General features: G+C 36.2%; 2 protein-coding genes across 2 annotated transcripts; one reads left to right on the forward strand and one right to left on the reverse strand.

Moving 5' to 3' along the window:
• Nucleotides 1–1,146: 1,146 nt before the first annotated feature.
• LOC138903170 (secreted RxLR effector protein 161-like) lies at nt 1,147–2,445 on the forward strand. The gene is made up of 2 exons (XM_070191095.1): nt 1,147–1,576; nt 2,354–2,445. Exons 1-2 carry the CDS (start codon nt 1,147–1,149, stop codon nt 2,443–2,445), a joined length of 522 nt encoding a protein of 173 aa, XP_070047196.1.
• Nucleotides 2,446–2,913: 468 nt separating this feature from the next.
• LOC104118108 (protein STRICTOSIDINE SYNTHASE-LIKE 10-like) lies at nt 2,914–14,573 on the reverse strand. The gene is made up of 3 exons (XM_009629285.4): nt 14,159–14,573; nt 4,040–4,303; nt 2,914–3,653 (listed from the first exon to the last, which is right to left on the reverse strand). Exons 1-3 carry the CDS (start codon nt 14,440–14,442, stop codon nt 3,083–3,085), a joined length of 1,119 nt encoding a protein of 372 aa, XP_009627580.1. The 5' UTR covers nt 14,443–14,573; the 3' UTR covers nt 2,914–3,082.
• Nucleotides 14,574–25,737: the final 11,164 nt, after the last annotated feature.

Genomic DNA, 25,737 nt, shown 5'->3' on the forward strand with positions numbered 1-25,737 from the left:
CACAGGTGATTCATGTCCTGCATTAGATTCTACACCTATTGCGGATTTGTCTGCTCTTGGTCAACCAATTGCACTCCGTGAAGGTATATAATCCAAACTTAGTCCTAATCCCCATTATGTCAGTTTAAGTTATCATCGTCCGTCATCACCTCATTATGCTTTTATATCATCTTTGTCAACTATTTCTATCCTTAAGTATACAGGTGAGGCATTATCTCATCCAGGATAGCGACAGGCTATGATTGACGAGATGTTTGCTTTACATGCGAGTGGTACTTGGGAGCTTGTTACTCTTCCTTCAGGTAAGTCTACTGTTGGTTGTCGTTGGGTTTATGTAGTCAAAGCCAGGCCGGATGGCCAGGTTGATCAGCTTAAGGCTCGTCTTGTTGCAAAAGGATACACTCAGATTTTTGGGCTTGATTATAGTGACAATTTCTCTCCCGTGGATAAAGTAGCATTTGTTCGCCTCTTTTTGTCAATGGTTGTTGTATGTCATTGGCCTCTTTATTAGTTAGACATTAAGAATGCTTTTCTCCAGGGTGATCTTGAGGAAGAAGTTTATATGGAGCAACCACCTGGTTTTTGTTTCTCAGGGGGAGTCTAGTGGTCTTGTATGCCGATTGCGCAGGTTATTATATGGTTTGAAACAGTCCCCTCGAGCTTGGTTTGGTAAGTTCAACATAGTTATTCAGGAGTTCGGCATGACTCGTAGTGAAGCTGATCACTTTGTGTTTTATCGGCATTCTGCTCCTAATCTATGTATTTGTCTAGTGGTTTATGTTGATGATATTGTTATTACTAGCAATGATCAGGATGGTATTACTGATCTGAAGCAGCATCTCTTTCAGCACTTCCAAACTAAGGATCTAGGCAGATTGAAGTATTTTTTTAGGTATTGAGGTCGCTTAGTCTAGCTCAAGTATTGTTATTTCACAGCAGAAGTATGCGTTAGACATTCTTGAGGAGACTGAAATGATGGGCCGCAGACCTGTTGACTCTCCAATGTATCCGAATGCTAAGCTTCTGCCAGGACAGGGGGATCCTCTTTGAGATCCTATGAGATATAGGAGGTTGGTTGGCAAATTGAATTACCTCACAGTGACTAGACCTGATATTTTTTTTCCTGTGAATATTGTAAGTCAGTTTATGGATTCTCCCTGTGATAGTCACTGGGACGCAGTTGTTTGCATTCTTCGGTATATAAAGTCAGCTTCAAGCAAAGGATTACTATTCAAGGATCGAGGCCATGAGCAGGTTGTTGGGTACACATATGCTAATTGGGCAGGATCACCTTCTGATAGACATTCTACATCTGGATATTGTGTTCTAGTAGGTGGTAATTTGATCTCTTGGAAAAGCAAGAAACAGAATGTAGTTGCTCGATCTAGCACCGACGAAGCAGAATATCAGGCCATGGCTATGGCAACGTGTGAGCTAGTTTGGGTCAAGCAGTTGCTCAAGGAGTTGAAGTTCGGAGAAATCATCAAGATGGAACTGGTGTGTGATAATCAAGTTGCTCTTCATATTGCGTCAAATCCGGTGCTCCATGAGAGGACTAAACACGTTGAGATTGACTGTCACTTTGTCAGAGAAAAGATACTCTCAGGAGATATTATTACAAAGTTTGTGAAGTCGAATAATCATCTTGCAGATATTTTCACTAAGTCTCTTACTAGTTATCGTATTTGTTACATCTGTAACAAGCTCGGTACATATGATTTATATGCACCGGCTTGAGGAGGAGTGTTAAGTAGTTAGTCATGTATAGTGTCCCGTATCGGGAAGTAGATACCTGCTATTATGTAATCACTGTATATAAATAGGGCATTGTACAATACTTTAGATAATTAAATATAAAACTTTTCCGTGTTATACTTCTCACACAGAATAGGTTGGGAAAGATTGAAAAAGAGTTTTGGAAAATGAGTTCACAAGGAAAATATTTTCCAACATAGTTAAGCCAATCAAATACGAAAAAAATGGAAATCATACCAAACACAACCCCTGATCACTTCATCGCATCTGGAAATTTAGGGTTTCGAAATTGGATCTAAAGCTCTTCTATCGCTTCAAAGTGCAACTTCATAATCGAATCTAAAGTTCTTCTGTCTCTTCAATGCAACTTCAAAATTGGATTTGAAGTTCTTCTATCTCTTCAATGCAACTTCAGAATTGAGATCTAAAGTTCTTCTATCCCTTAAATGCAACTTCAAAATTGAATTTGGAATTTTTTTTAATCTACAAGAGGTCCGTCTCGTCGGTTTCAGCAAGATCACCATCGAGCAAGCTTTTTCTAGGTTCAACAATGATGGCTTTCGATTTCTCCACTACAGTTTATAAGTACTAATTCAAGGTTTGAATCTTAGTTTTAAGGCAAGAAAGAAGAAGGAGAAGAATAGAGCAGCAGCGAAGAAGCAACCGCACAAAAGAAGAAGTGGTATCTGAAGTTACCTAAATATTAGGTATCAGTTAAGTTGTTTTTAAAAAATAGGTACAAGTTAAATGAGACGACCAAATAGGACACGCCGTAAATTTTTAACATGAAAAACTCGGCAGAGTTATCAAACCAGGTTAGTTTCTCATAGTTATTGATTACGTGATCAATTGAAATATACGTATTATTTGACCAGGGTTAAGTTAAAGTTAATGTAAAAGAGATCTGTCATGCATTTACTAGTTTGTGATGCGGCCAAGTATTTTTCCCTTAACCAAAATACCCAAAAAATCATAAGCAGCTTCTGAACCAAATTAAGAATGATCCAACAGAAGTGCTAACAATGTAGCGAACTGCTCCTCGTTCTTTTTTGCATTATATCTTTATCTTCTTCTTCCAGTCTTTGTAATATCTTACGGATTGGGGAAGAACACAAGTATAGAAAGTAAACATGATAAGCTAAAAAGAAGAAAATCAGATGAAGGAAAAAACCACAATCCACAAGGTGGAAAACAACTCTAATTCAAAGTTAAACTTACTCAAGACAGTACAAAGGAAACTGAGAATTCACCAACAGTTTTACTTAAGAAAGTCTTATTAGCAGCAAGCTGGAGTTGAATGCTAAAACCTATTTCGAACACTGCTACTTTATGACAATTCATAAACTCCAACAAAAGGCACCAGAACAGAACCAATCCACAACCTCCCGTTTTTCTCCTCAACCTCACTTAAAAACTTCAAGGTTTTGCTCTCGACATCTTCTAAAACTTCCAAGACTTGCCCCTCCTCACTTAGCTTAATTGCAGTTGCATGTGGCTGCCCTCCAACTAACAGGTAATGCAGTTGCTGGAAGGTGAATGGAAGTTTTAGCAACGTCCTTCCGAGCCATGAATTGGATGTGACCAATTGTGCAAGCAGTGATCTTTTTGAATGCAAAGCAACCCAGAACTCCCCTCTCGAGTTTCTTCTGATGTTGTCCGGATATCCTGGTAGATCAGCAAATGTATCATGTTTTCCTGCATCAGGGCCTTTAAGCCAATACCTTACTATTCTGCCGGTAGAAGTTTCAGCCACTAGTACAAAGGACTTGTCTTTGCTCAAGGCTACACCATTGGCGAACGCAAGGCCTCGTAGTAAAACTGTCACTGCCTTGGTTGATTTGTCGTATTTCATCAGCCGACCAGTCTTGTCTCCACTTACAACAGATGCAATAAATTGCCTAAATAAAACATGAAAAATTGAAATCAGACTCAGAACGAATCTCTCTATCTTACAAAGTGGAGGAGGTGAGGGTTTCCACAGTTCACGTTTACAGGGTGTCACCTGAAAAGTTCAATCATCGCAAGTACGATGGTTGATAAGCTGCTCATTACAGAAAGAATACAACTTGACCATAAGAATATCAGTTTGACACAGTGTCAGCTTCCTACTAAAGCTACTACATGCAGCATATCACTTAGCAGCTAATATGAAACTGACTTCTCTATTTTGCCGTGTTATCAACGACAACCTATATGCAATCTACATATATAGCAAACTATAACACCCAATTTGCTTCGCGTGAATAGATTCACATTTCAGATTACTCCATTGGCAATAAATTACCTCCTTTGGAATTGTGTGCTGGTATCTGTGAAGTAAATTATATCTTCTTGCTCATCAAGGTCCATGTCATTTGTGAAGTGCAGAGGCTGGCCTTCAACTTCTGTGACAAGTGGGGTAGCTAATCCTCCAGATGGCCCCACAACTTGAAGTCCTAAGTAGGCATCAGCAATGTAGAGGTCCCCGGTTCTTGTATCAAATCGTAAGCCCAGCGGCCTTCCACATACGTGCTCCATATGTGGAGCAAAATGGCGCACACATTCCTTCCTTGAAGATAGCATGTCAAATTCCATTAGATAATGCTGAAATTGTCAATTGGAGAAAGTTGTGTACATAGAAGAGATATTAGCTTCATTATGCAAAGTTTAAACTGCGCATGTATATTACCTGTATACTAACCAGAATCTTGCAATTGCTATATGTGAAGATAAGCCTGTAACTTGAAAAGAGAACCTATCACCTACTCCTGGACTTAACTTTAGTCCTTATGTCAATACCAGCATTTCTGATTGCTGAACAAGTTATTAAATCTGTCTTTAGATCTCTGTTTTTCTTTCACTTTATTCAAATCTTCCTAGCTGAAAGGACTATGTATGGCAGAGCGTGACACTGGCCATTTGAAATGCAACAGCTAAGAACAAGTCCATCTTCACAGGCTTCTCTTACAGTTTACAGATAATGAGTAAGAATGTTATAATCTTGCTTCTCGAACATAAATAAAAAGCATCAAAAATTTCAAGTGCTTCCCTGCTTAGACAAGGCTCCTTTACTTTCTCCTTTCAATAAAGACCCAGATGAAGGGTCATTTATTTTAAGAATCTGATTAAATAAAGCCTAGATGAACAAATACAAACTAGCCATCAAATAAAAGATGACATACAGTATGAGTCCTTAGGTGACAGATAAGAAGAATTAGCAAAATAAAAAGATGAGTAGATGACTAACATATTCTAGTTTAAAAGAAGTTATTGAAGAAATTATCTGAAGTTGAATGTAAGGATGCTATGATAGAGGAAACATGACTGTACAATTTAAATGGAACTTATTAAAGGTTTACTGAAAACACTTACCTAATAGAGCATTTCAATAATTTAGGACGTCCCAAAATAGAAGGTTTGGTTAGATAAATGGGAAGTTTAGCAGAATGCAACTAGAACTAATCGGAAATTCATGACTATGAATTTTAAACATTATTTTTTTTTTTTGGTTACTGGGGTTTAAGATATACCATTAGCTGTACTCATGATGGACAAACAATAAAACTTTCTAAGGTATACTAATTTCTTCAAAATCCGTGTTTTTCAAGTCTTGAGATTCAATACATATATTTATATTTAACTGCATCTACGAAAAACACGTCACTGTACAATGACAAATTGAGTTTAAACACGTCACTGTACAATGACAAATTGAGTTTCGTCAATCTCCTGAATATACAGATTCCGAAGTCAGAGGCTTATAAACCCTTAACATGTCTAAAAGTCTAAGCTGTGGTCACAATTGACACTTCCATTAATCATAAGAAACAATTAGTCCAGAGCTTAAGGAGGAAGGTTATCTCAAAAAAACTGCAACCACTAAAGATCTGTCCACGTTAGTTAAGAACATAACATCATGGAAGTAAAGGTTCCCACATATGCAATACCAATTAGTTGAGATTAAAGATTAGTTATTGTTGTTACACTTACATGAGGTCTTGTGTGTATCAGGAATTTGATCAGCTTGTTAAGAGATTATGTCAATCAACGGATATGTGAAATATCGAGAATCTCTAGTATTAGGAGAACCCCTAATTTATTATAAAAGTCAAATTGTTGAGTATAAGAATAAAATAAGCCCGAATAGAGTGGTACAGATATAGTTAGGACTAGCTTAGTCAATTGATTGATAGAATATGTCTGGAACTTAAAGGTGTGGCCTTGTAGTCAACACAGCTGGAATGGACCATGCATGATCAAGGTTCAAATCAAAACTTAGATGATTTTTTCCCATCTGTCTAAACCATGGTGGACCAGATAACCACATACTTTACTGGTAGAAAGCAGCAGGTACCAGTGGATTAAACAAGGTAAACACAATCTCTCCTAGATACCACCATTATCATTTGAATAGATTACTATTATCTCTATTCATCAAGTAAATTACAAATTGCAAGCATATCTTTGTTTTTATTGGGAATGAATAACAATAATTACTAGTCGAAGCAAAAAACCAGCTTTAAGATAATGCCAGTGTTAGTCCATCATCCACCAAGTTACGAACCATGCGCCAGCTAGCCCTCGGCAATTTCTCATTTACCCACAAGTTACGAACCATGCGCCAGCTAGCCCTCGGCAATTTCTCATTTACCCAGGAAAAAAAAGTACCTCTCTTCTTACAAGATTCAATTTTGCAACATTTGTGAAAGTTATATTGTTGTGAATGGGGCCGAACAAACTAAGGCACTTGGGCCTGGGAATATTTTACACTGGGGTCAAATGATTAAACAACCCAAAATAAGGTCTTTGGTTTACCATTAGGACCCGGGTTGAGGTACACGTATCGAAGAGTTACTGGGGTAGAGGAAATATAGTTCTTATAATTATCAGATTGTGCAAGGAAGAAGGGAGGGTATTGTGAAGAAAAGTGTCTGCTTCTCCTCGTTCCCCTTTCTCTGAGTCTAAGTTCTCATCCCCTTCTTATCTTTATCCTTAGCTACTTCTACATTCCAGTGTTTCTTATTGTGTTTCAGTAGTTTGAATGTTGCGTTGTTATCCGAATTTGTAATTGAGTTCTAGTTCATATTGATATAGTAAGGAATTTGCCTATTTGTTACATTGGTGCTTTCATCGATCGTACTCCAATGGACGAGGTGATACTAGATAAATTCAGGAGCGGCGACGCAACGGGATGGATTTGTCGAGCCGAGCGATACCTCCACTTCCTTGGCTTCTCCGAGGAGCATTGGCTACCTCTCCCTTACTTCTACGTTGAAGGAGTTGCCCTCGTTTGGTTCGACTGGCTATATCGAAACAAACAATTTTATGATTGGAACCATTTCAAGGAGAAGCTACAGTTGCATTTTAGGGCACAGACCTTCAAGTATGGTGCATATGGCAGAGACCCAGGTATGTTCCGTTCTTGCTATGAGCACTGTTCCCATCTCATATGCATTTGCATCTGATTTGGATGCTGGACACTACGAGGCGGACCAAATGTTCGACGAAAATCGATAAGGAGAATGGCCTCACTCACAAACTGATTTGTCTAGCGATGCCAAGGAATTATTAAATGAATGTGTTCGTCAAGGCGAGGATGGTGAATTTAAAGTGCCGACAACATCAATCATTGCAGAATCATTGTTCAACACTAGGAACGATCCTAAGACCTGTGATGCGCACTCGAATGCACACTTCATTTCCCCACCGATTGTAGTTGATTTAGTCGTTGATCAATCAGTGGGGCTGCCTTTCCAGGTAACTCAGATGCTTGGGGGAACTACTCGATGGGCCGAAATTGACTTTTTGGATACTATACAACCAACGGAATCCGCTGACAAGGAATGTGAATGGCTCGAGAATATTGCGAACATAATGTTTGATAAAAGTCTCGAGCTAAATGAGACAAAGCTACAATGCCAATTTGCAAATGTGGAGCTTATTGAGACCGCGAAATATGTTTCCACTGAGATTTTATCTGCTCACTTTGGATGCTGGACACTCCGAGGCGGACCAAATGTTCGACGAAAATCGATAAGGAGAATGGCCTCACTCACAAACTGATTTGTCTAGCGATGCCAAGGAATTATTAAATGAATGTGTTCGTCAAGGCGAGGATGGTGAATTTAAAGTGCCGACAACATCAATCATTGCAGAATCATTGTTCAATACTAGGAACGATCCTAAGACCTGTGATGCGCACTCGAATGCACACTTCATTTCCCCACCGATTGTAGTTGATTTAGTCGTTGATCAATCAGTGGGGCTGCCTTTCCAGGTAACTCAGATGCTTGGGGAAACTACTCGATGGGCCGAAATTGACTTTTTGGATACTATACAACCAACGGAATCCGCTGACAAGGAAGGTGAATGGCTCGAGAATATTGCGAGCATAATGTTTGATGAAAGTCTCGAGCTAAATGAGACAAAGCTGCAATGCCAATTTGCAAATGTAGAGCTTATTGAGACCGCGAAATATGTTTCCACTGAGATTTTATCTGCTCACTTTGGATGCTGGACACTCCGAGGCGGACCAAATGTTCGACGAAAATCGATAAGGAGAATGGCCTCACTCGCAAACTGATTTGTCTAGCGATGCCAAGGAATTATTAAATGAATGTGTTCGTCAAGGCGAGGATGGTGAATTTAAAGTGCCGACAACATCAATCATTGCAGAATCATTGTTCAACACTAGGAACGATCCTAAGACCTGTGATGCGCACTCGAATGCACACTTCATTTCCCCACCGATTGTAGTTGATTTAGTCGTTGATCAATCAGTGGGGCTGCCTTTCCAGGTAACTCAGATGCTTGGGGAACTACTCGATGGGCCAAAATTGACTTTTTGGATACTACACAACCAACGGAATCCGCTGACAAGGAAGGTGAATGGCTCGAGAATATTGCGAACATAATGTTTGATAAAAGTATCGAGCTAAATGAGACAAAGCTACAATGCCAATTTGCAAATGTGGAGCTTATTGAGACCGCGAAATATGTTTCCACTGAGATTTTATCTGCTCACTTTGACGAACGAACAGGGATCAACCTGCTTCTTAAAGCCATCACTGCTCTTGATGTTGGCTTTGAGAGGATTGTCCAAGATGCTCTAGTCAAGTGTGACCCTCTCCATTCAAAGCTCCTAGCTTGCTGCCTTATGATTTGTGGGGACATAGTGCCAACGAATGTCAACATTACAGTGGTAACTATCTCAGGTCACGTTCACAAAATTGTGAAAGATCCAGTCTTCTTATTCTATTTCCCAACACACCTTTGTATAAAGACAGTTGGCAGAGTGTGCGCTATTAACACTGTTCTTAACCCGAACCTTGAGGACAAGGTTCTTATTCAGGGCGGGAGTATTGTTGTAAATGGGGCCGAACAAACTAAGGCACTTGGGCCTGGGAATATTTTACACTGGGGTCAAATGATTAAACAACCCAAAATAAGGTCTTTGGTTTACCATTAGGACCCGGGTTGAGGTACACGTGTCGAAGAGTTACTGGGGTAGAGGAAATATAGTTCTTATAATTATCAGATTGTGCAAGGAAGAAGGGAGGGTATTGTGAAGAAAAGTGTCTGCTTCTCCTCGTTCCCCTTTCTCTGAGTCTAAGTTCTCATCCCCTTCTTATCTTTATCCTTAGCTACTTCTACATTCCAGTGTTTCTTATTGTGTTTCAGTAGTTTGAATGTTGCGTTGTTATCCGAATTTGTAATTGAGTTCTAGTTCATATTGATATAGTAAGGAATTTGCCTATTTGTTACATTGGTGCTTTCATCGATCGTACTCCAATGGACGAGGTGATACTAGATAAATTCAGGAGCGGCGACGCAACGGGATGGATTTGTCGAGCCGAGCGATACCTCCACTTCCTTGGCTTCTCCGAGGAGCATTGGCTACCTCTCCCTTACTTCTACGTTGAAGGAGTTGCCCTCGTTTGGTTCGACTGGCTATATCGAAACAAACAATTTTATGATTGGAACCATTTCAAGGAGAAGCTACAGTTGCATTTTAGGGCACAGACCTTCAAGTATGGTGCATATGGCAGAGACCCAGGTATGTTCCGTTCTTGCTATGAGCACTGTTCCCATCTCATATGCATTTGCATCTGATTTGGATGCTGGACACTACGAGGCGGACCAAATGTTCGACGAAAATCGATAAGGAGAATGGCCTCACTCACAAACTGATTTGTCTAGCGATGCCAAGGAATTATTAAATGAATGTGTTCGTCAAGGCGAGGATGGTGAATTTAAAGTGCCGACAACATCAATCATTGCAGAATCATTGTTCAACACTAGGAACGATCCTAAGACCTGTGATGCGCACTCGAATGCACACTTCATTTCCCCACCGATTGTAGTTGATTTAGTCGTTGATCAATCAGTGGGGCTGCCTTTCCAGGTAACTCAGATGCTTGGGGAACTACTCGATGGGCCGAAATTGACTTTTTGGATACTATACAACCAACGGAATCCGCTGACAAGGAATGTGAATGGCTCGAGAATATTGCGAACATAATGTTTGATAAAAGTCTCGAGCTAAATGAGACAAAGCTACAATGCCAATTTGCAAATGTGGAGCTTATTGAGACCGCGAAATATGTTTCCACTGAGATTTTATCTGCTCACTTTGGATGCTGGACACTCCGAGGCGGACCAAATGTTCGACGAAAATCGATAAGGAGAATGGCCTCACTCGCAAACTGATTTGTCTAGCGATGCCAAGGAATTATTAAATGAATGTGTTCGTCAAGGCGAGGATGGTGAATTTAAAGTGCCGACAACATCAATCATTGCAGAATCATTGTTCAACACTAGGAACGATCCTAAGACCTGTGATGCGCACTCGAATGCACACTTCATTTCCCCACCGATTGTAGTTGATTTAGTCGTTGATCAATCAGTGGGGCTGCCTTTCCAGGTAACTCAGATGCTTGGGGAACTACTCGATGGGCCAAAATTGACTTTTTGGATACTACACAACCAACGGAATCCGCTGACAAGGAAGGTGAATGGCTCGAGAATATTGCGAACATAATGTTTGATAAAAGTATCGAGCTAAATGAGACAAAGCTACAATGCCAATTTGCAAATGTGGAGCTTATTGAGACCGCGAAATATGTTTCCACTGAGATTTTATCTGCTCACTTTGACGAACGAACAGGGATCAACCTGCTTCTTAAAGCCATCACTGCTCTTGATGTTGGCTTTGAGAGGATTGTCCAAGATGCTCTAGTCAAGTGTGACCCTCTCCATTCAAAGCTCCTAGCTTGCTGCCTTATGATTTGTGGGGACATAGTGCCAACGAATGTCAACATTACAGTGGTAACTATCTCAGGTCACGTTCACAAAATTGTGAAAGATCCAGTCTTCTTATTCTATTTCCCAACACACCTTTGTATAAAGACAGTTGGCAGAGTGTGCGCTATTAACACTGTTCTTAACCCGAACCTTGAGGACAAGGTTCTTATTCAGGGCGGGAGTATTGTTGTAAATGGGGCCGAACAAACTAAGGCACTTGGGCCTGGGAATATTTTACACTGGGGTCAAATGATTAAACAACCCAAAATAAGGTCTTTGGTTTACCATTAGGACCCGGGTTGAGGTACACGTGTCGAAGAGTTACTGGGGTAGAGGAAATATAGTTCTTATAATTATCAGATTGTGCAAGGAAGAAGGGAGGGTATTGTGAAGAAAAGTGTCTGCTTCTCCTCGTTCCCCTTTCTCTGAGTCTAAGTTCTCATCCCCTTCTTATCTTTATCCTTAGCTACTTCTACATTCCAGTGTTTCTTATTGTGTTTCAGTAGTTTGAATGTTGCGTTGTTATCCGAATTTGTAATTGAGTTCTAGTTCATATTGATATAGTAAGGAATTTGCCTATTTGTTACATTGGTGCTTTCATCGATCGTACTCCAATGGACGAGGTGATACTAGATAAATTCAGGAGCGGCGACGCAACGGGATGGATTTGTCGAGCCGAGCGATACCTCCACTTCCTTGGCTTCTCCGAGGAGCATTGGCTACCTCTCCCTTACTTCTACGTTGAAGGAGTTGCCCTCGTTTGGTTCGACTGGCTATATCGAAACAAACAATTTTATGATTGGAACCATTTCAAGGAGAAGCTACAGTTGCATTTTAGGGCACAGACCTTCACAAGTATGGTGCATATGGCAGAGACCCAGGTATGTTCCGTTCTTGCTATGAGCACTGTTCCCATCTCATATGCATTTGCATCTGATTTGGATGCCGGACACTACGAGGCGGACCAAATGTTCGACGAAAATCGATAAGGAGAATGGCCTCACTCACAAACTGATTTGTCTAGCGATGCCAAGGAATTATTAAATGAATGTGTTCGTCAAGGCGAGGATGGTGAATTTAAAGTGCCGACAACATCAATCATTGCAGAATCATTGTTCAACACTAGGAACGATCCTAAGACCTGTGATGCGCACTCGAATGCACACTTCATTTCCCCACCGATTGTAGTTGATTTAGTCGTTGATCAATCAGTGGGGCTGCCTTTCCAGGTAACTCAGATGCTTGGGGAACTACTCGATGGGCCGAAATTGACTTTTTGGATACTATACAACCAACGGAATCCGCTGACAAGGAAAGTGAATGGCTCGAGAATATTGCGAACATAATGTTAGATAAAAGTCTCGAGCTAAATGAGACCAAGCTGCAATGCCAATTTGCAAATGTGGAGCTTATTGAGACCGCGAAATATGTTTCCACTGAGATTTTATCTGCTCACTTTGACGAACGAGCAGGGATCAGCCTGCTTCTTAAAGCCATCACTACTCTTGATGCTGGCTTTGAGAGTATTGTCCAAGATGCTTTAGTAAAGTGTGACCCTCTCCATTCAAAGCTCCTAGCTTGCTGCCTTATGATTTGTGGGGACATAGTGCCAACGGATGTCAACATTACAGTGGCAACTATCTCAGGTCACGTTCACAAAATTGTGAAAGATCCAGTCTTCTTATTCTATTTCCCAACACACCTTTGTATAAAGACAGTTGGCAGAGTGTGCGCTATTAACACTGTTCTTAACCCGAACCTTGAGGACAAGGTCTTATTCAGGGCGGGGGTATTGTTGTGAATGGGGCCGAACAAACTAAGGCACTTGGGCTTGGGAATATTTTACACTGGGGTCAAATGATTAAACAACCCAAAATAAGGTCTTTGGTTTACCATTGGGACCCGGGTTGAGGTACACGTGTCGAAGAGTTACTGGGCTAGAGGAAATATAGTTCTTATAATTATCAGATTGTACAAGGAAGAAGGGAGGGTATTGTGAAGAAAAGTGTCTGCCTCTCCTCGTTCCCCTTTCTCTAAGTCTAAGTTCTCATCCCCTTTTTATCTTTATCCTTAGGTACTTCTACATTCCAGTGTTTCTTATTGTATTTCAGTAGTTTGAATGTTGCGCTGTTATCCGAATTTGTAATTGAGTTCTAGTTCATATTGATATAGTAAGGAATTTGCCTATTTGTTACATCTATCATACTTTTTGCTTCCTTTCCATACATTTATTTTACACCAGAGTCCTAGGAGGCTTAGCCATTTAAACTTTAAAGCCCTCATTCCAAACAATCCATTATAGTAATACAACTTACAGCTTGTTTGGATGGTTGTTACTCATTGTATCGTATTGTATTGTTATCTTAAAACAATGTTTGTTTTGATTGTTTCATTAAAATTGGTTGTATTGTATTGTTAAATTCATTGTTCCGGAACAATGAAAAGTCTCATTTTTTGAAACAACCAATTTGGTGTGGTGGGATTGTTTCCTATTTTTCTTTCCAATTATGCCTAACTTATTACTCCATAATTTGATTTTACCGTTTACTTTTTTTTATTTTTTTTATTTTAACTCCAAATCTCCCACCTATAACCTACTTTGTCTTCGTCCCTCTTTTTCCAGAACTTCCGCCGCTTCCAACTCCAACCTAAAATTGCTAATTTTGTTAGAATTTGCATGAATTTAATTGCTTAATCTATTTATAAGACATATTTGGTGATAAATTAGTAGAAAGATGTTTTCTTAAGTTAGTTTTATGCGTAATTCTTGATAAATTTAATATTTAAACAATTGAGAGTATTTTAGTAAACTTATCAGTTACAGTACAGTACGATACAGTCAAACCAAACAGCAAAATATTATTTAACAACCGTAAACAATACAATCTATCCAAACATTGTATTTATAAAACAATACAATACAATACAATACAATGCATTATAAAACGATGGGTAACAACCATCCAAACAAGCTGTTAGGGATCATTTAATCGGCCAATTGCAAGCATTTAAAACCATGTTTGAAGAATTTAACTATTACCAACCTAAAGATCACAAAATATAAAAACATATATAAACAAAAGTCAGGAAAATAAACAAGGAATTGGGATTTCTTCTTTACCTTTGAGATGAAGTGACAGCAAAATCAACCCAACCTTCAGAATCTCCTTGCCACTTAAGAATCCGGCCATCGGCAACGCCAGTATATGGGCCTTCTCCATTTGGGTCAAACGCAAGACTCTCTGGCCCAACTGCTCCTTTCAACTGAATTACCTTAGCTTTAGGTAAAAGGTCTTTGGAGCCTGCTATTGAATGTGGCCTGTAAACATTTTTGGAGCTCAAAGTTAAAATTACAGTGATAATTGCGAGTGCTGCTGCACTAAAGATTAGCTTTGTAGTGTTCATGGGAAGTATTAAGTATGATTTTTTCCGGTTTCGTTTACTTAAGATAGAAATGATACTAGAAGATAGACGGATATTTCAATCCAACAAAACGAGTGAGCAAAATTTGGGACTTTGGGTGAAAGTGAAACCCAATGTTGACTTTTCCGGTCTGTACTTTTGACGGGCATTTATTTGTGAATTTCGAAAAAAACATAACATGGGAGAACTTTCTACGAAGTAAAAATGCAATTTAGGGTGTCGTTTAAAATGGCCACATTAACACTTGAAAAATGTAATATTTTTATAATTATAATTAATATTTTTAAAACCACATTAATTTATAAATAAATTTTTTAAATCTATATATATATTAAAGGAATAAAGTTACCATATATAATTGGCATTGTGGTTAAGTCAAGTGGCAAGCTAATAAATATTAATAATATATGGTAACTTTATTCTATATTTGGCTAAGTTATATATATAACTGAATTTAAATTAAGGGATAACTTTTAGTTTATAAATAAAGTTTTTAAATTTGAATTAAAATAAAAAATAAATTTATCGTTTGGTATCATACTTAATTCGGTTAATGATCATATGCAATCATGTTAGGAACTTTTGTTATCTTTTCTAATTATTTAAATACTACTTTGCCTATGGACAAATAATAATAAAAAAAAAAAACTACTCCATATAACTATAAAACTCTTTCACATCTAAAATCATATAATTAAAGCTCTTTAAAATACTATAGCTAGATTTGAATAAAGGATTTTTTTTTAAAAATAAATATAATATATAGGGTACACGTCTATGTTTATTCAGATAACAAAAAAAAAAGTTTAAAAATTAAATAAAAGTTTACTTACATATATAATGAACTAAACCAAAGAAACATCACAAAAATAAGCCAATATTCAAAAAAAGTTTTTTTTTTGTTCTTTTTGAAGAATGTTTGTTTGACGAGCCAATTTGTATAAATGGACATCAAACAAATAGCAAAACTTTGGCTATACAATTGCTATCATTAATTTCAATTTAGCACCTTCTAGGAATTAAAGGATATAAGCTGAAATCTCTTCATTTAGCTGCAGGCAAGCCAACATTGCAAGGGCATAATACTTTTTCCGTTGAAGAATATTAGTTGTGAATCATTAGATTATATGAAAGGTTTTTTTTTTCGAATTTCAACAAGAGGGATATTAGTTTCTAATTGATAGTTTCTATATCGATTTTCAAGTGTAACAAAATGTATATTTAAAAAAATAAAATTGGTATGACGTGATTGTTTTTTAAATGTAAATAAATTATTTCGAAATGGGATTATTTTTTAAAATATAATATAATTTTAAAAATAAAAGGATAAGATATTTTTGAATTTTAGTAGAGAGTTTTTTAAAATTATTATAATAGAAGTCATATCATGGATAAAATCAAGTAACCAAGATCTTATGGAATATTTACATAAATATCTGGCCAGATTTATATTTTACTTTTTATAGCTGATATACATAGATGATATACCGACAACACGTGATTATACACATATTACATATGAATTATATATAATTTACATATCCTTCAATTTTTTAATTTAAGTAGTTGGGTGAGCACCTATTTAGGTTGATTAAATAGGGCAAAAAGAAAAATATAAAAGAATTTCAACCAAAGACTAAAAATATAAATAAATTTTTTATGTAGACAATTTCTATTATAACTCATACTTTTATAGTGAAATAAATTAATTTTTGTAACAAAAGAAAGAAAAACATAAAAAATAAGATAAAAGAAAATAAATTTAGAAAATAATAGATGGGAAATCTAAAAACCAGAAATAAGAGAAGACAACGAATTTCTTCTTCTGCTTCATCTTTGTTGAGTATATAAATTTTGGAAGTTGATCTCATCGATTTCAAATATTATTTTTCAACTCAAATACATAGATTATAAGATAAGAATTTTTTAATTTACATTGTGTGTCATTTTTTAAAAATCACTATTAGTAACAAACTGATATGATATTCAAATATGAATTTAAATGCAATTTGAATAGTTTGCATCGAGGTTAAGCCAAGTATGGTGTCGAGAAAAGAATAAAGTTACCACATACTATTGGCATTGTGGTTAAGCCAAGTGGCAAGCTAATAAATGGCAATAATATATGGTAACTTTAGTCTATATTTGGCTATGTTAGTCCAATACAAATATATATAAGGATAATTTTTAATTTATATATAAAGTTTTTAAATGTGAATTAAAATAAAAAATAAATTTATCTTTTGTTATCATACTTAATTCGGTTAATGATCATATGCAATCATATTAGGAACTTTTGTTATCTTTTCTAATTATTTAAATACTACTTCACTTCTGAAAAAAAAAATTATTCCATATAACGATAAAACTTTTTCACATCTAAAATCATATAATTATATTTCTTTAAAATACTACATCTAGATTTGAATAAAGTGAATTTTTTTTAAAATAAATATAATATATAGGGTACATATCTATGTTTATCCAGATAATGAAAAAGAATTTGAAAGCCAAGTAAAAGTTTACTTACATATATAATGAAGTAAACCTACATGGTAGAGAAAGAAACATCACAAAAATCAATCAATATTAAAAAAGAAGTTATTTTTCTTTTCTTTTTGAAGAATATTTGTTTGAAGAGTCAATTTGTAGAAATGGACATCAAACAAATAACAAAACTTTGGCTAAACAATTGCTATCATTAATTTCAATTTAGCACCTTCTAGGAATTGAAGGGTATAAGCTGAAATCTCTTCATTTAGCTGCAGTCAACAGTGCAAGGGTATAATATTTTTTTTGTTGAAGAATATTAATTTTGAATAATTATATTATGTGAAAGATGGTTTTTCTCGAATTTCAACAAGAGGAATATTGGCTTTCTAACTGATAGTTTCTATATCGATCTTCAAGTATAACAAAATATATATTTTAAAAAATAAAATTGGTATGACGTGAAATATTTTTTAAAGAAAATTTAAATAAATTATTTCGAAATGGGGTTATTTTTTAAAATATAATGTAATTTTAAAAATAAAAGGATATGATATTTTTGAAATTTATTAGAGAGTTTTTAAAATTATTATAATAGAAGTCATATTATGGATAAAATCAAGTAACAAAAATTCTATGAAATATTTACGTAAATATCTGGCTAGATTTATTGTTTACTTTTTATAGATGATATACTGACAATACATGATTATACACATATTAAATATAAATTATATATAAATAACACATCCTTCAATTAATTTAAGTAGTTGGGTGAGCACCTATTTAGGTTGATTAGATAAAGCCAAAAGAAAAATATAAAAGAATTTTAACCAAAGACTAAAAATATAAATAAATTTCTTATGTAGATAATTTCTATTATAACTCATCCTTTTATAGCGAAATAAATTAATTTTTTGTAACAAAAAAATAGAAACATAACAAATAGGATAAAAGAAAATAAATATAGAAAAAAATGTATGAAAAGTCTAAAAACCAGAAATAAGAGGTGACAACGAATTTCTCAAAAATTTAGAAGCTGCTCTCATCAATTTTAGATATATATTTTTTCAATTCAATTACATAGATTATAAGATAAGGATTTTTTAATTTATATTGTGTGTCATTTTTTCAAAAATTACTATTACTAACAAACTGAATTTAAATGCAATTTGAGTTGTTTGCATTGAGGTTAAGCCAAGTATGGTGTCAAGAAAAAACTACCTGGCAGTTTTAAGAAAAAATGTGCAATGTTATATACTAAAAATCACCTAAATTAACATTTAACGATTCAAAGAATAAAAAATCTGTATATATAGGGTATTCAAAATTCAAAATCTGTGGGTAGAGATATCGATAAACTCAAAATGGAGTCATACTAAAATAAAGTTTCACCGGCAACAAAATTATTTAAATTTTTAGATAGCCGATTAAAGTGGATTTTAAATTAAGGATAATATCTTCACTTGCATCATTATAAAGATAATCATTATTGAAATATATATAAAGTTTTAGAAATTGGAATTTCAAAATAGAAATATTTTTTAAAAGATAACATCATACCAAATAAGAGTTCAAGTCGTCGTAAAAGAGTCATGTCGTAACCAAAGAGTCGTTCATATTTTATCAACCTTTGTGATTTTCCATAAATACGAGTTATTATTTCGCTTCGTGACTATTTTTAGATTTCATTGACACCAATAAAAATTATGCAAAAAAGTATTATCATTACAAGATTTGAGAAAATGTTAGTCTTTTTTCATATAGTGTTTCTTAATTAATATCTAAAGATTATCTATAATTATCTAGAAGGTTTAAAATTTAAGGTTATTTAAATATAATTCAAATAAATTAGATATTTTATATGGTTAGTGTCAAATATCAAAATGGAGTTATACGGGGAAAACAATTCACTGGCTAAAGAATTATTTAAATTTTTAGATAGCCGGCTAAAATAAATTTTGAATTATGAATAATATTTTCACTTACATTATTATAAAAATAATTATTATTAAAAAATAAAGTTTTAGAAACTGAAATTTAAAATAGAAATATTTTTTGAAAGATATCAACACACAAAATAAGAGTTCAAGTAGTAGTAGAAGAGTCAAGTCGTATCCAAAGAGTCCTTCATAGTCTCAACATTTGATTGTTTTGCCACAAATATGAGTTATTATTTTGCTTCCTGACTATATTTATGATCCAATGACACCGACGGAAATGGTACCAAAAAAGAAAATAGAATTATAACTAGGAGATTTGAGAAATGGTTAATCTTTTTCATATAGTGTTTCTTAATTAATATCCAATGATTATCTATATTTATCGAGAAGATTTAAATTTTAAGATTATTTACATATAATTCAAATAACTCAAATACTTGACATGGTTAATGTCTGCGCATCCGCGCGGGTGCTAATACTAGTTTCGAAAAAAACATAAAATGGGAGAACTTTCTACGAAGTAAAAATGCAATTTAGGGTGTCGTTTAAAATGGCCACATTAACAATACATCATAGTAGTAGTATTCAGTTGAAACTTTGCTTAACAAATGCAACTACCGGTTGGTTGTTATGACCCAAAATTCCAACCACGAGGTCGTGATGATGCATAACATTCGCTTGCTAAGCAAGCCACATTAGCTACACAAGCAATTACTTTAACAATTTTAAAAGCAAATTAATGAGAAGATAAAGATGTAAAACTTTAAGATACATAATAAAATCTATACAAGTTGTCTAGTCTAATCCCAGAATCTGGTGTCATAAGTACATGAGCTGCTAAAAGTACTACAAACAAGGTCTGAAATAAAAATACAATTGTCCGAAATGAAATAAACAGTATTGTAGATGAGAAGGGGACTTCAGTGTCTGCAAATATTGTGCAGCTCTACCTCAAGTCTCCTGGTAAAGCGGGTCCGGTAAAATCTCCCCTAAGCGTCGCTAGGACCAATAACAAAATCTGCACAAGTAAGTGCGAAAGTGTAGTATGAGTACAACCGACCTCATTTACTCTGTAATTGCCGAGTCTAACCTCAACGAAGTAGTGACGAGGCTATAACAAGTCACTCACTATAAAATTGTATGAGTATAAGTAGAAACAATAATAGAATAGAGAAACAACGATTACCATGAAAACAGAAAAAGGAAATACGCAACAGAGGGCCCCAAAATATCATATATGCTCAAATTCACAACACAACACGGATACAGAACTGACACCCCAAAACAATCATAATATAACTTCACCGTTGCGGCACGCAACCTGATCCATACATATATATAACAATACCGTTGCGGCAAACCCGATCCCATATACAATATCAATATACGTTGCTGCGTGCAACCCGATCCCAAAATATCATATCAATATTTGTGCGGCATGCAACCCAATCTCAAATATCATATCAATATTTGTGCGGCGTGCAACCCGATCTCAAATATCATATCAATATTATTGCGGCGTGAAATTCGATCCTAAATATCATATTAATATCCGTTGCAGCATGCAACCCGATCCCATACATAATAGTAATACTACAAACAACTACGGCGTATCTCACACTGTACGTAAAAAAGAACCAAAACGCATAAATATTCTAAGACAGTCCAATACAACAATTCAAAGTGAAATAGAAACAAGTAAGACAAATAAACAAGTAAAGACATAAGACAGGTAAAAGCGGCTAACTAACAACATATAAGAGCATAGAGCAAGAAAATGTGGTTAATAAATGAAGGCATGAATACATGGAAACATGTAGCAAGTTGAGGCATGTAACAAATGAAAGCATGAAATGAACAAGTAAAGACATGTAGCAAATAAAGCACGTAACCAGTAGTAACATTGAATAAATGAAGGCGTGAGATAATTGAATACAAGTAATGAAATAGCAACCCCGCATGCTTAAACCCACGATAACGCATATACACTTGTAACCTTGTATATACGCCGTCCCCATACATAAATCAAGTAGCAAATAGACTAATCAAGTCATATTTCCATCAAGTCAATGTTAACCACGACACTTACCTATTTGCGGAATAAACTCAATAATCAACCACGACTTTTCCTTTGGAACAAGCCTCCAAACCAACCCGAATTTAGTCAATTATCAATCAAACATTCTAAATAAGCTTTAGAAACTACTCACGAATGAAAATGGTTCAATCTTTAAATAATTAAAAATATCAACAAAAGTCAACCCCACGTGGTCGAAATTTGAGATTCAGACTAAATTCCAATTACTCATTCATCCCCAAGCTCGGTTATATAATTTATTTTAAAATCCGACCTCAATTTGAGGTCTTAATCTCAATTTTACAAATTTCCTAAATTTCTACGCAAAACTCCTAATTTTTACTTTGAAATTCATATATTTGATGTTAAAATTCATGGAAAAGTAATTAAAATTGATTGAAAACTAGTTAAAGTTCCTTACCAATGAATATGAAAAGCAAATCCGCTTCAAAAATCGCCTCTAGAGAGTTAAGGATTGAAAAATAGTATAAAATGAGTTAAGTTCAGAAATTCTACACTTTTACCCAGTTGTAGGTATCGCAATTGCGAACTCTTGTTTGCAATTGTGATATTCGCAAAAGAGAACCACTGTTCTCAAAAGCAAATAGTTGTCCAGCCCCCTCTGATATCGCATTTGCGACAATATAGTGCCATTTGTAATGAGTCCTTACTCGCAAAAGCGAGACAGCCTTCGCAATTGAGAGGACAATGCGACCCTACTTCCAGTCTCATTTACGAACTTTCCATCGCAAAAGCGAAGACCCCCGTCTCGCATTTGCGACAACCACTTTGCATTTGCGAAGCTCACAACCTCTCCCTAGATATGGTATTTGCGAGCCCAACTTCACAAAAGTGGGACTCGCAATTGCGAACAGGTCATCGCAATTGCGAGACCTGCAGACATGATGCACCAGATTTTCTCAACAGTCAAAAATAATTCAAAACACATCGAAACTCACCCGAGCCCCTAGGGCTCCAATCCAAACATCCAAACAAGTGACAAAAGCAAATCCGCTTCAAAAATCGCCTCTAGAGAGTTAAGGATTGAAAAATGGTATAAAATGAGTTAAGTCTAGAAATTCCACACTTTTACCCAGCTGTAGGTATCGCAATTGCGAACTCTTGTTTGCAATTGTGATGTTCGCAAAAGAGAATCACTATTCGCAAAAGCAAATAGCTGTCCAGTCCCCTCTGATATCGCATTTGCGGCAATATAGTCGCATTTGCGATGAGTCCTTACTCGCAAAAGCGAGACAGCCTTCGCAATTGCGAGGACAGTGCAACCCTACTTCCAGTCTCATTTACGAACTTTCCATCGCAAAAGCGAAGACCCCCGTCTCGTATTTGCGACAGCCACTTTGCATTTGCGAAGCTCACAACTCCTCCCTAGATATGGTATTTGCGAGCCCAACTTCACAAAAGTGGGACTCGCAATTGCGAACAGGTCATTGCAATTGCGAGACCTGCAGACGTGATGCACCAGATTTCCTCAACAGTCAAAAATAATTCAAAACACATCGAAACTCACCTGAGCCCCTAGGGATCCAATCCAAACATCCAAACAAGTGACAAAACATCATAGCAACTCGCTTGCTAACTCGAATCATCAAAAAATCATCAAATATCAAGAATCGGTCAAAAAAACTCAAAATTTTCAACTTGAAACTCAAATTTTTGTCAATTTTCACATAATGCGCCGAAACTCCCTCTGTCACCCAGGACCCAACCAAACATATGTACAAATCCAAACACATCATAAGAACCTACCGGAATCGTCAAAACGCCTATTCGAGGTCGTTTACCAAGAACATTGACCGTGGTAAACTCAATCCTCATTTTAAGTCAAAAATCACATTTTCTTTTTGAAATTTCACGTATAAACTTTTCGGAAAATGACACAGATCATGCAAGCAAGTCATAAATTATCAAATTGAGTTACGAAAGGTCTCAAAACTCGGAAAAGAGATCTAGTACTCAAAACGACCTATCGGTAGTCACATTCTTCACCTCTAAAAGAAATGTCCCTCGTCGAATAGACATACAAATGTACCTGGACTGGTAAAAAGGTATAGGTATATACTCCTCATATCTTACTCGGACTCCCCCGTAGCCTCCTCGATCGGCTGACCTCTCCATTGCACTTTTACAGAAGGAAAACTCTAAGATCTCAACTTCCGAACCTGTCGGTCTAGAATAGCTACTGACTCTTCCCCATAGATTAAATTATCATCAAACTACACTGTGCTGATGTCTAAAACATGTGACCTATCCTCAATGGTACTTCCGAAGCATGAAAACGTAAAAATTGGATGTACCTCTGCTTGGCTATGAGGCAATGAAATCCTATAAGAAACCTCTCCAACTCTCTCCAATATCTCAAATGAGACAATAATCCTCGGGCTCAACTTGCCCTTTTCCCCAAACTGCATCATGCCTTTCATAAGCGACACGCAGAGAAGAAACTTCTCACCTTCCATATAAGCTACATCTCGAACCTTCCAGTCCGCATAACTCTTTTGCTTGGACTGAGCTGTACGAAGTCGCTCCTGAATCACCTTAACCTTTTCCAAAGCATCTTGGACCCAATTAGTGCTCAACAATCTAACCTTATCGAGCTCAAACCAACTGATCAATGAACAACATTACCTCCCATATAGGCCTCGTACGGAGCCATCTGGATTCTCGACTGATATCTATTATTGTAGGCGAACTCCGCTAGAGGTAAAAACTGTTTCCACTGACCCCTAAAGTCCATAGAGCATGCTCGAAACATGTCCTCCAAAATCTTAATAGTGCACTTGGATTGTCCATCTGTTTGAGGATGAAACACGGTACTCAACTCGACCAGTGTGCCTAACTCATGATGCACGACTCTCCAAAAATGTGATGTGAACTGCATGCCCTAGTCAAATATGATGGAAATGGGCACGTCGTGCTAATCTCCCGGATGTAAATATGAGCCAACTAGGGCTGTTCATAATTTGGTAAATACCGAATTACCGTATCGAAATCGAAAATTTTGGTATTTGGTATTCGGCATGGTATTTGGTTTAATAGTTTTTAAAAAAATTGGTATTAAGTATGGTATTTGGTAGTTTAAAATGAAAATCGAAATACCGATACCGTACCAAAATATATATTATATTGCACAATACACATATTATTAATTATAATATAAATATAAAAAAATCTAAAATTTTGCTTTCCTTTATTCTCTAAGTTTATCAATTAACTCTAGGCAAGTAACAAGACATTTCTAATTATCAAATTTATTCTTTTATGTACAGTTTTCTCTCTTTTAGTTGATATTTGCTGGTTTTGGACAAATGTTTTGTCAACAAATATTTTTAGTTTTGTACTTTTGAGTCTTTAGTTAAGAATATTACAGTATCTGACTCTACATACCAGTTAGTATTCAAATCGAATAAACCGAAGTTATCGAACCGAATAAACTGAAACTGAAAGAAGAAAAATTGAACCATACCAAATTTAATTAGGTACGGTATTGGTATAGCATTTTAAGAAGACAAATACCGAAAATACTGAACCGAAATGTCTAAATACCATACCGTACCGACCGACGAACACCCCTAGAGCCAACCGCTATGAATAATAAGAGGTCATCATCGGAATAAAGTGTACAGACTTATTCAATCGGTCCACAATAACCTAGACTGCATAATATTTCCTCAAGGTCCATGGTAGGCCTACCACAAAATCCATAGTGATGCGCTCCCACTTTCACTCCGGTATCTCCAATCTCTAAGTCAAACTACCCGATTTCTGATGCTCGTACTTCACCCTTTGACAATTCAAACACCGAGAGACATGACTGACAATATCTTTCTTCATCTTCCACCACCAATAGTGTTGTTTGAAGTCACGGTATATCTTCGTGACACCTGGGTGAATAGAATAGGCAAATTGTGAGCCTTCTCAAGGATCAACTTTCTCAACCCATCAAATATTTGGAACACAAATCCGGCTCTGAAGCTGCATAACACCATCATCTCCAATCATAACCTCCTTGACACCAGCCCGCTGCACCGTGTCCCTCAACACTAACAAGTGAGGATCATCAAACTGGCGATCCTTGATGTTCTCTAACAATGATGACTGTGCCACAACACAATCGAGAACCCGACTAGGCTCCGAAATATCCAATCTCACGGACCGGTTTGCCAAAGCATGAACATACATGGCTAGTGGCCTGTCCACTACTAATAAATATGTCAAACCACCTCTCTGCATTCCTACTCCATTCATCGGCAACCACATTGGCCTTCCCCGAATATATATATATATTCCTACTCCATTCATCGGCAACCACATTGGCCTTCCCCGAATGATATATATATATATATATATATATATATATATATATATATATATATATATATATATATATATATATGAGATGGTGATGATATCATAGTCTTTCAATAACTCTAACTATCTGCTGCCGCAAATTAAGGTTCTTTTGCTTGAATAGGTGCTGGAGACTCCGATGGTCGTTATAGACTTCACATGGAATGCCGTATAGATAGTGCCTCCAAATATTCAGCGTATGAACAATGGTTGCCAACTCCAAATCAATCACATGATAATTATTCTCATGAACCTTCAACTGAAGAGATGTGTAGGCAATCACCCTACTGTCCTGCATCAATACTGCATCAAGCCCAATACACGATGCATCACAATACACAGTGTAAGATCTCGAACTTGTAGGAAACACCAACACTGGGCTTGTAGTCAATGCATCTT

The sequence above is a fragment of the Nicotiana tomentosiformis genome, chromosome 12 (genome assembly GCF_000390325.3).
Source record: "Nicotiana tomentosiformis chromosome 12, ASM39032v3, whole genome shotgun sequence".
Lineage (NCBI taxonomy): Eukaryota > Viridiplantae > Streptophyta > Magnoliopsida > Solanales > Solanaceae > Nicotiana > Nicotiana tomentosiformis.

Excerpts from the sequence above, each read along its gene's own strand:
- LOC104118108 (XM_009629285.4), bottom strand. The coding sequence starts at position 14,442 with ATGAACACTACAAAGCTAATCTTTAGTGCAGCAGCACTCGCAATTATC. Across the intron at positions 4,304-14,158 it reads GCTGTCACTTCATCTCAAAG|GAAGGAATGTGTGCGCCATT; the intron begins GTAAAGAAGAAA and ends GCTATCTTCAAG. Across the intron at positions 3,654-4,039 it reads AGCACACAATTCCAAAGGAG|GCAATTTATTGCATCTGTTG; the intron begins GTAATTTATTGC and ends TGTTTTATTTAG.
- LOC138903170 (XM_070191095.1), top strand. The coding sequence starts at position 1,147 with ATGGATTCTCCCTGTGATAGTCACTGGGACGCAGTTGTTTGCATTCTT. Across the intron at positions 1,577-2,353 it reads TAAACACGTTGAGATTGACT|GTTTGAATCTTAGTTTTAAG; the intron begins GTCACTTTGTCA and ends TACTAATTCAAG.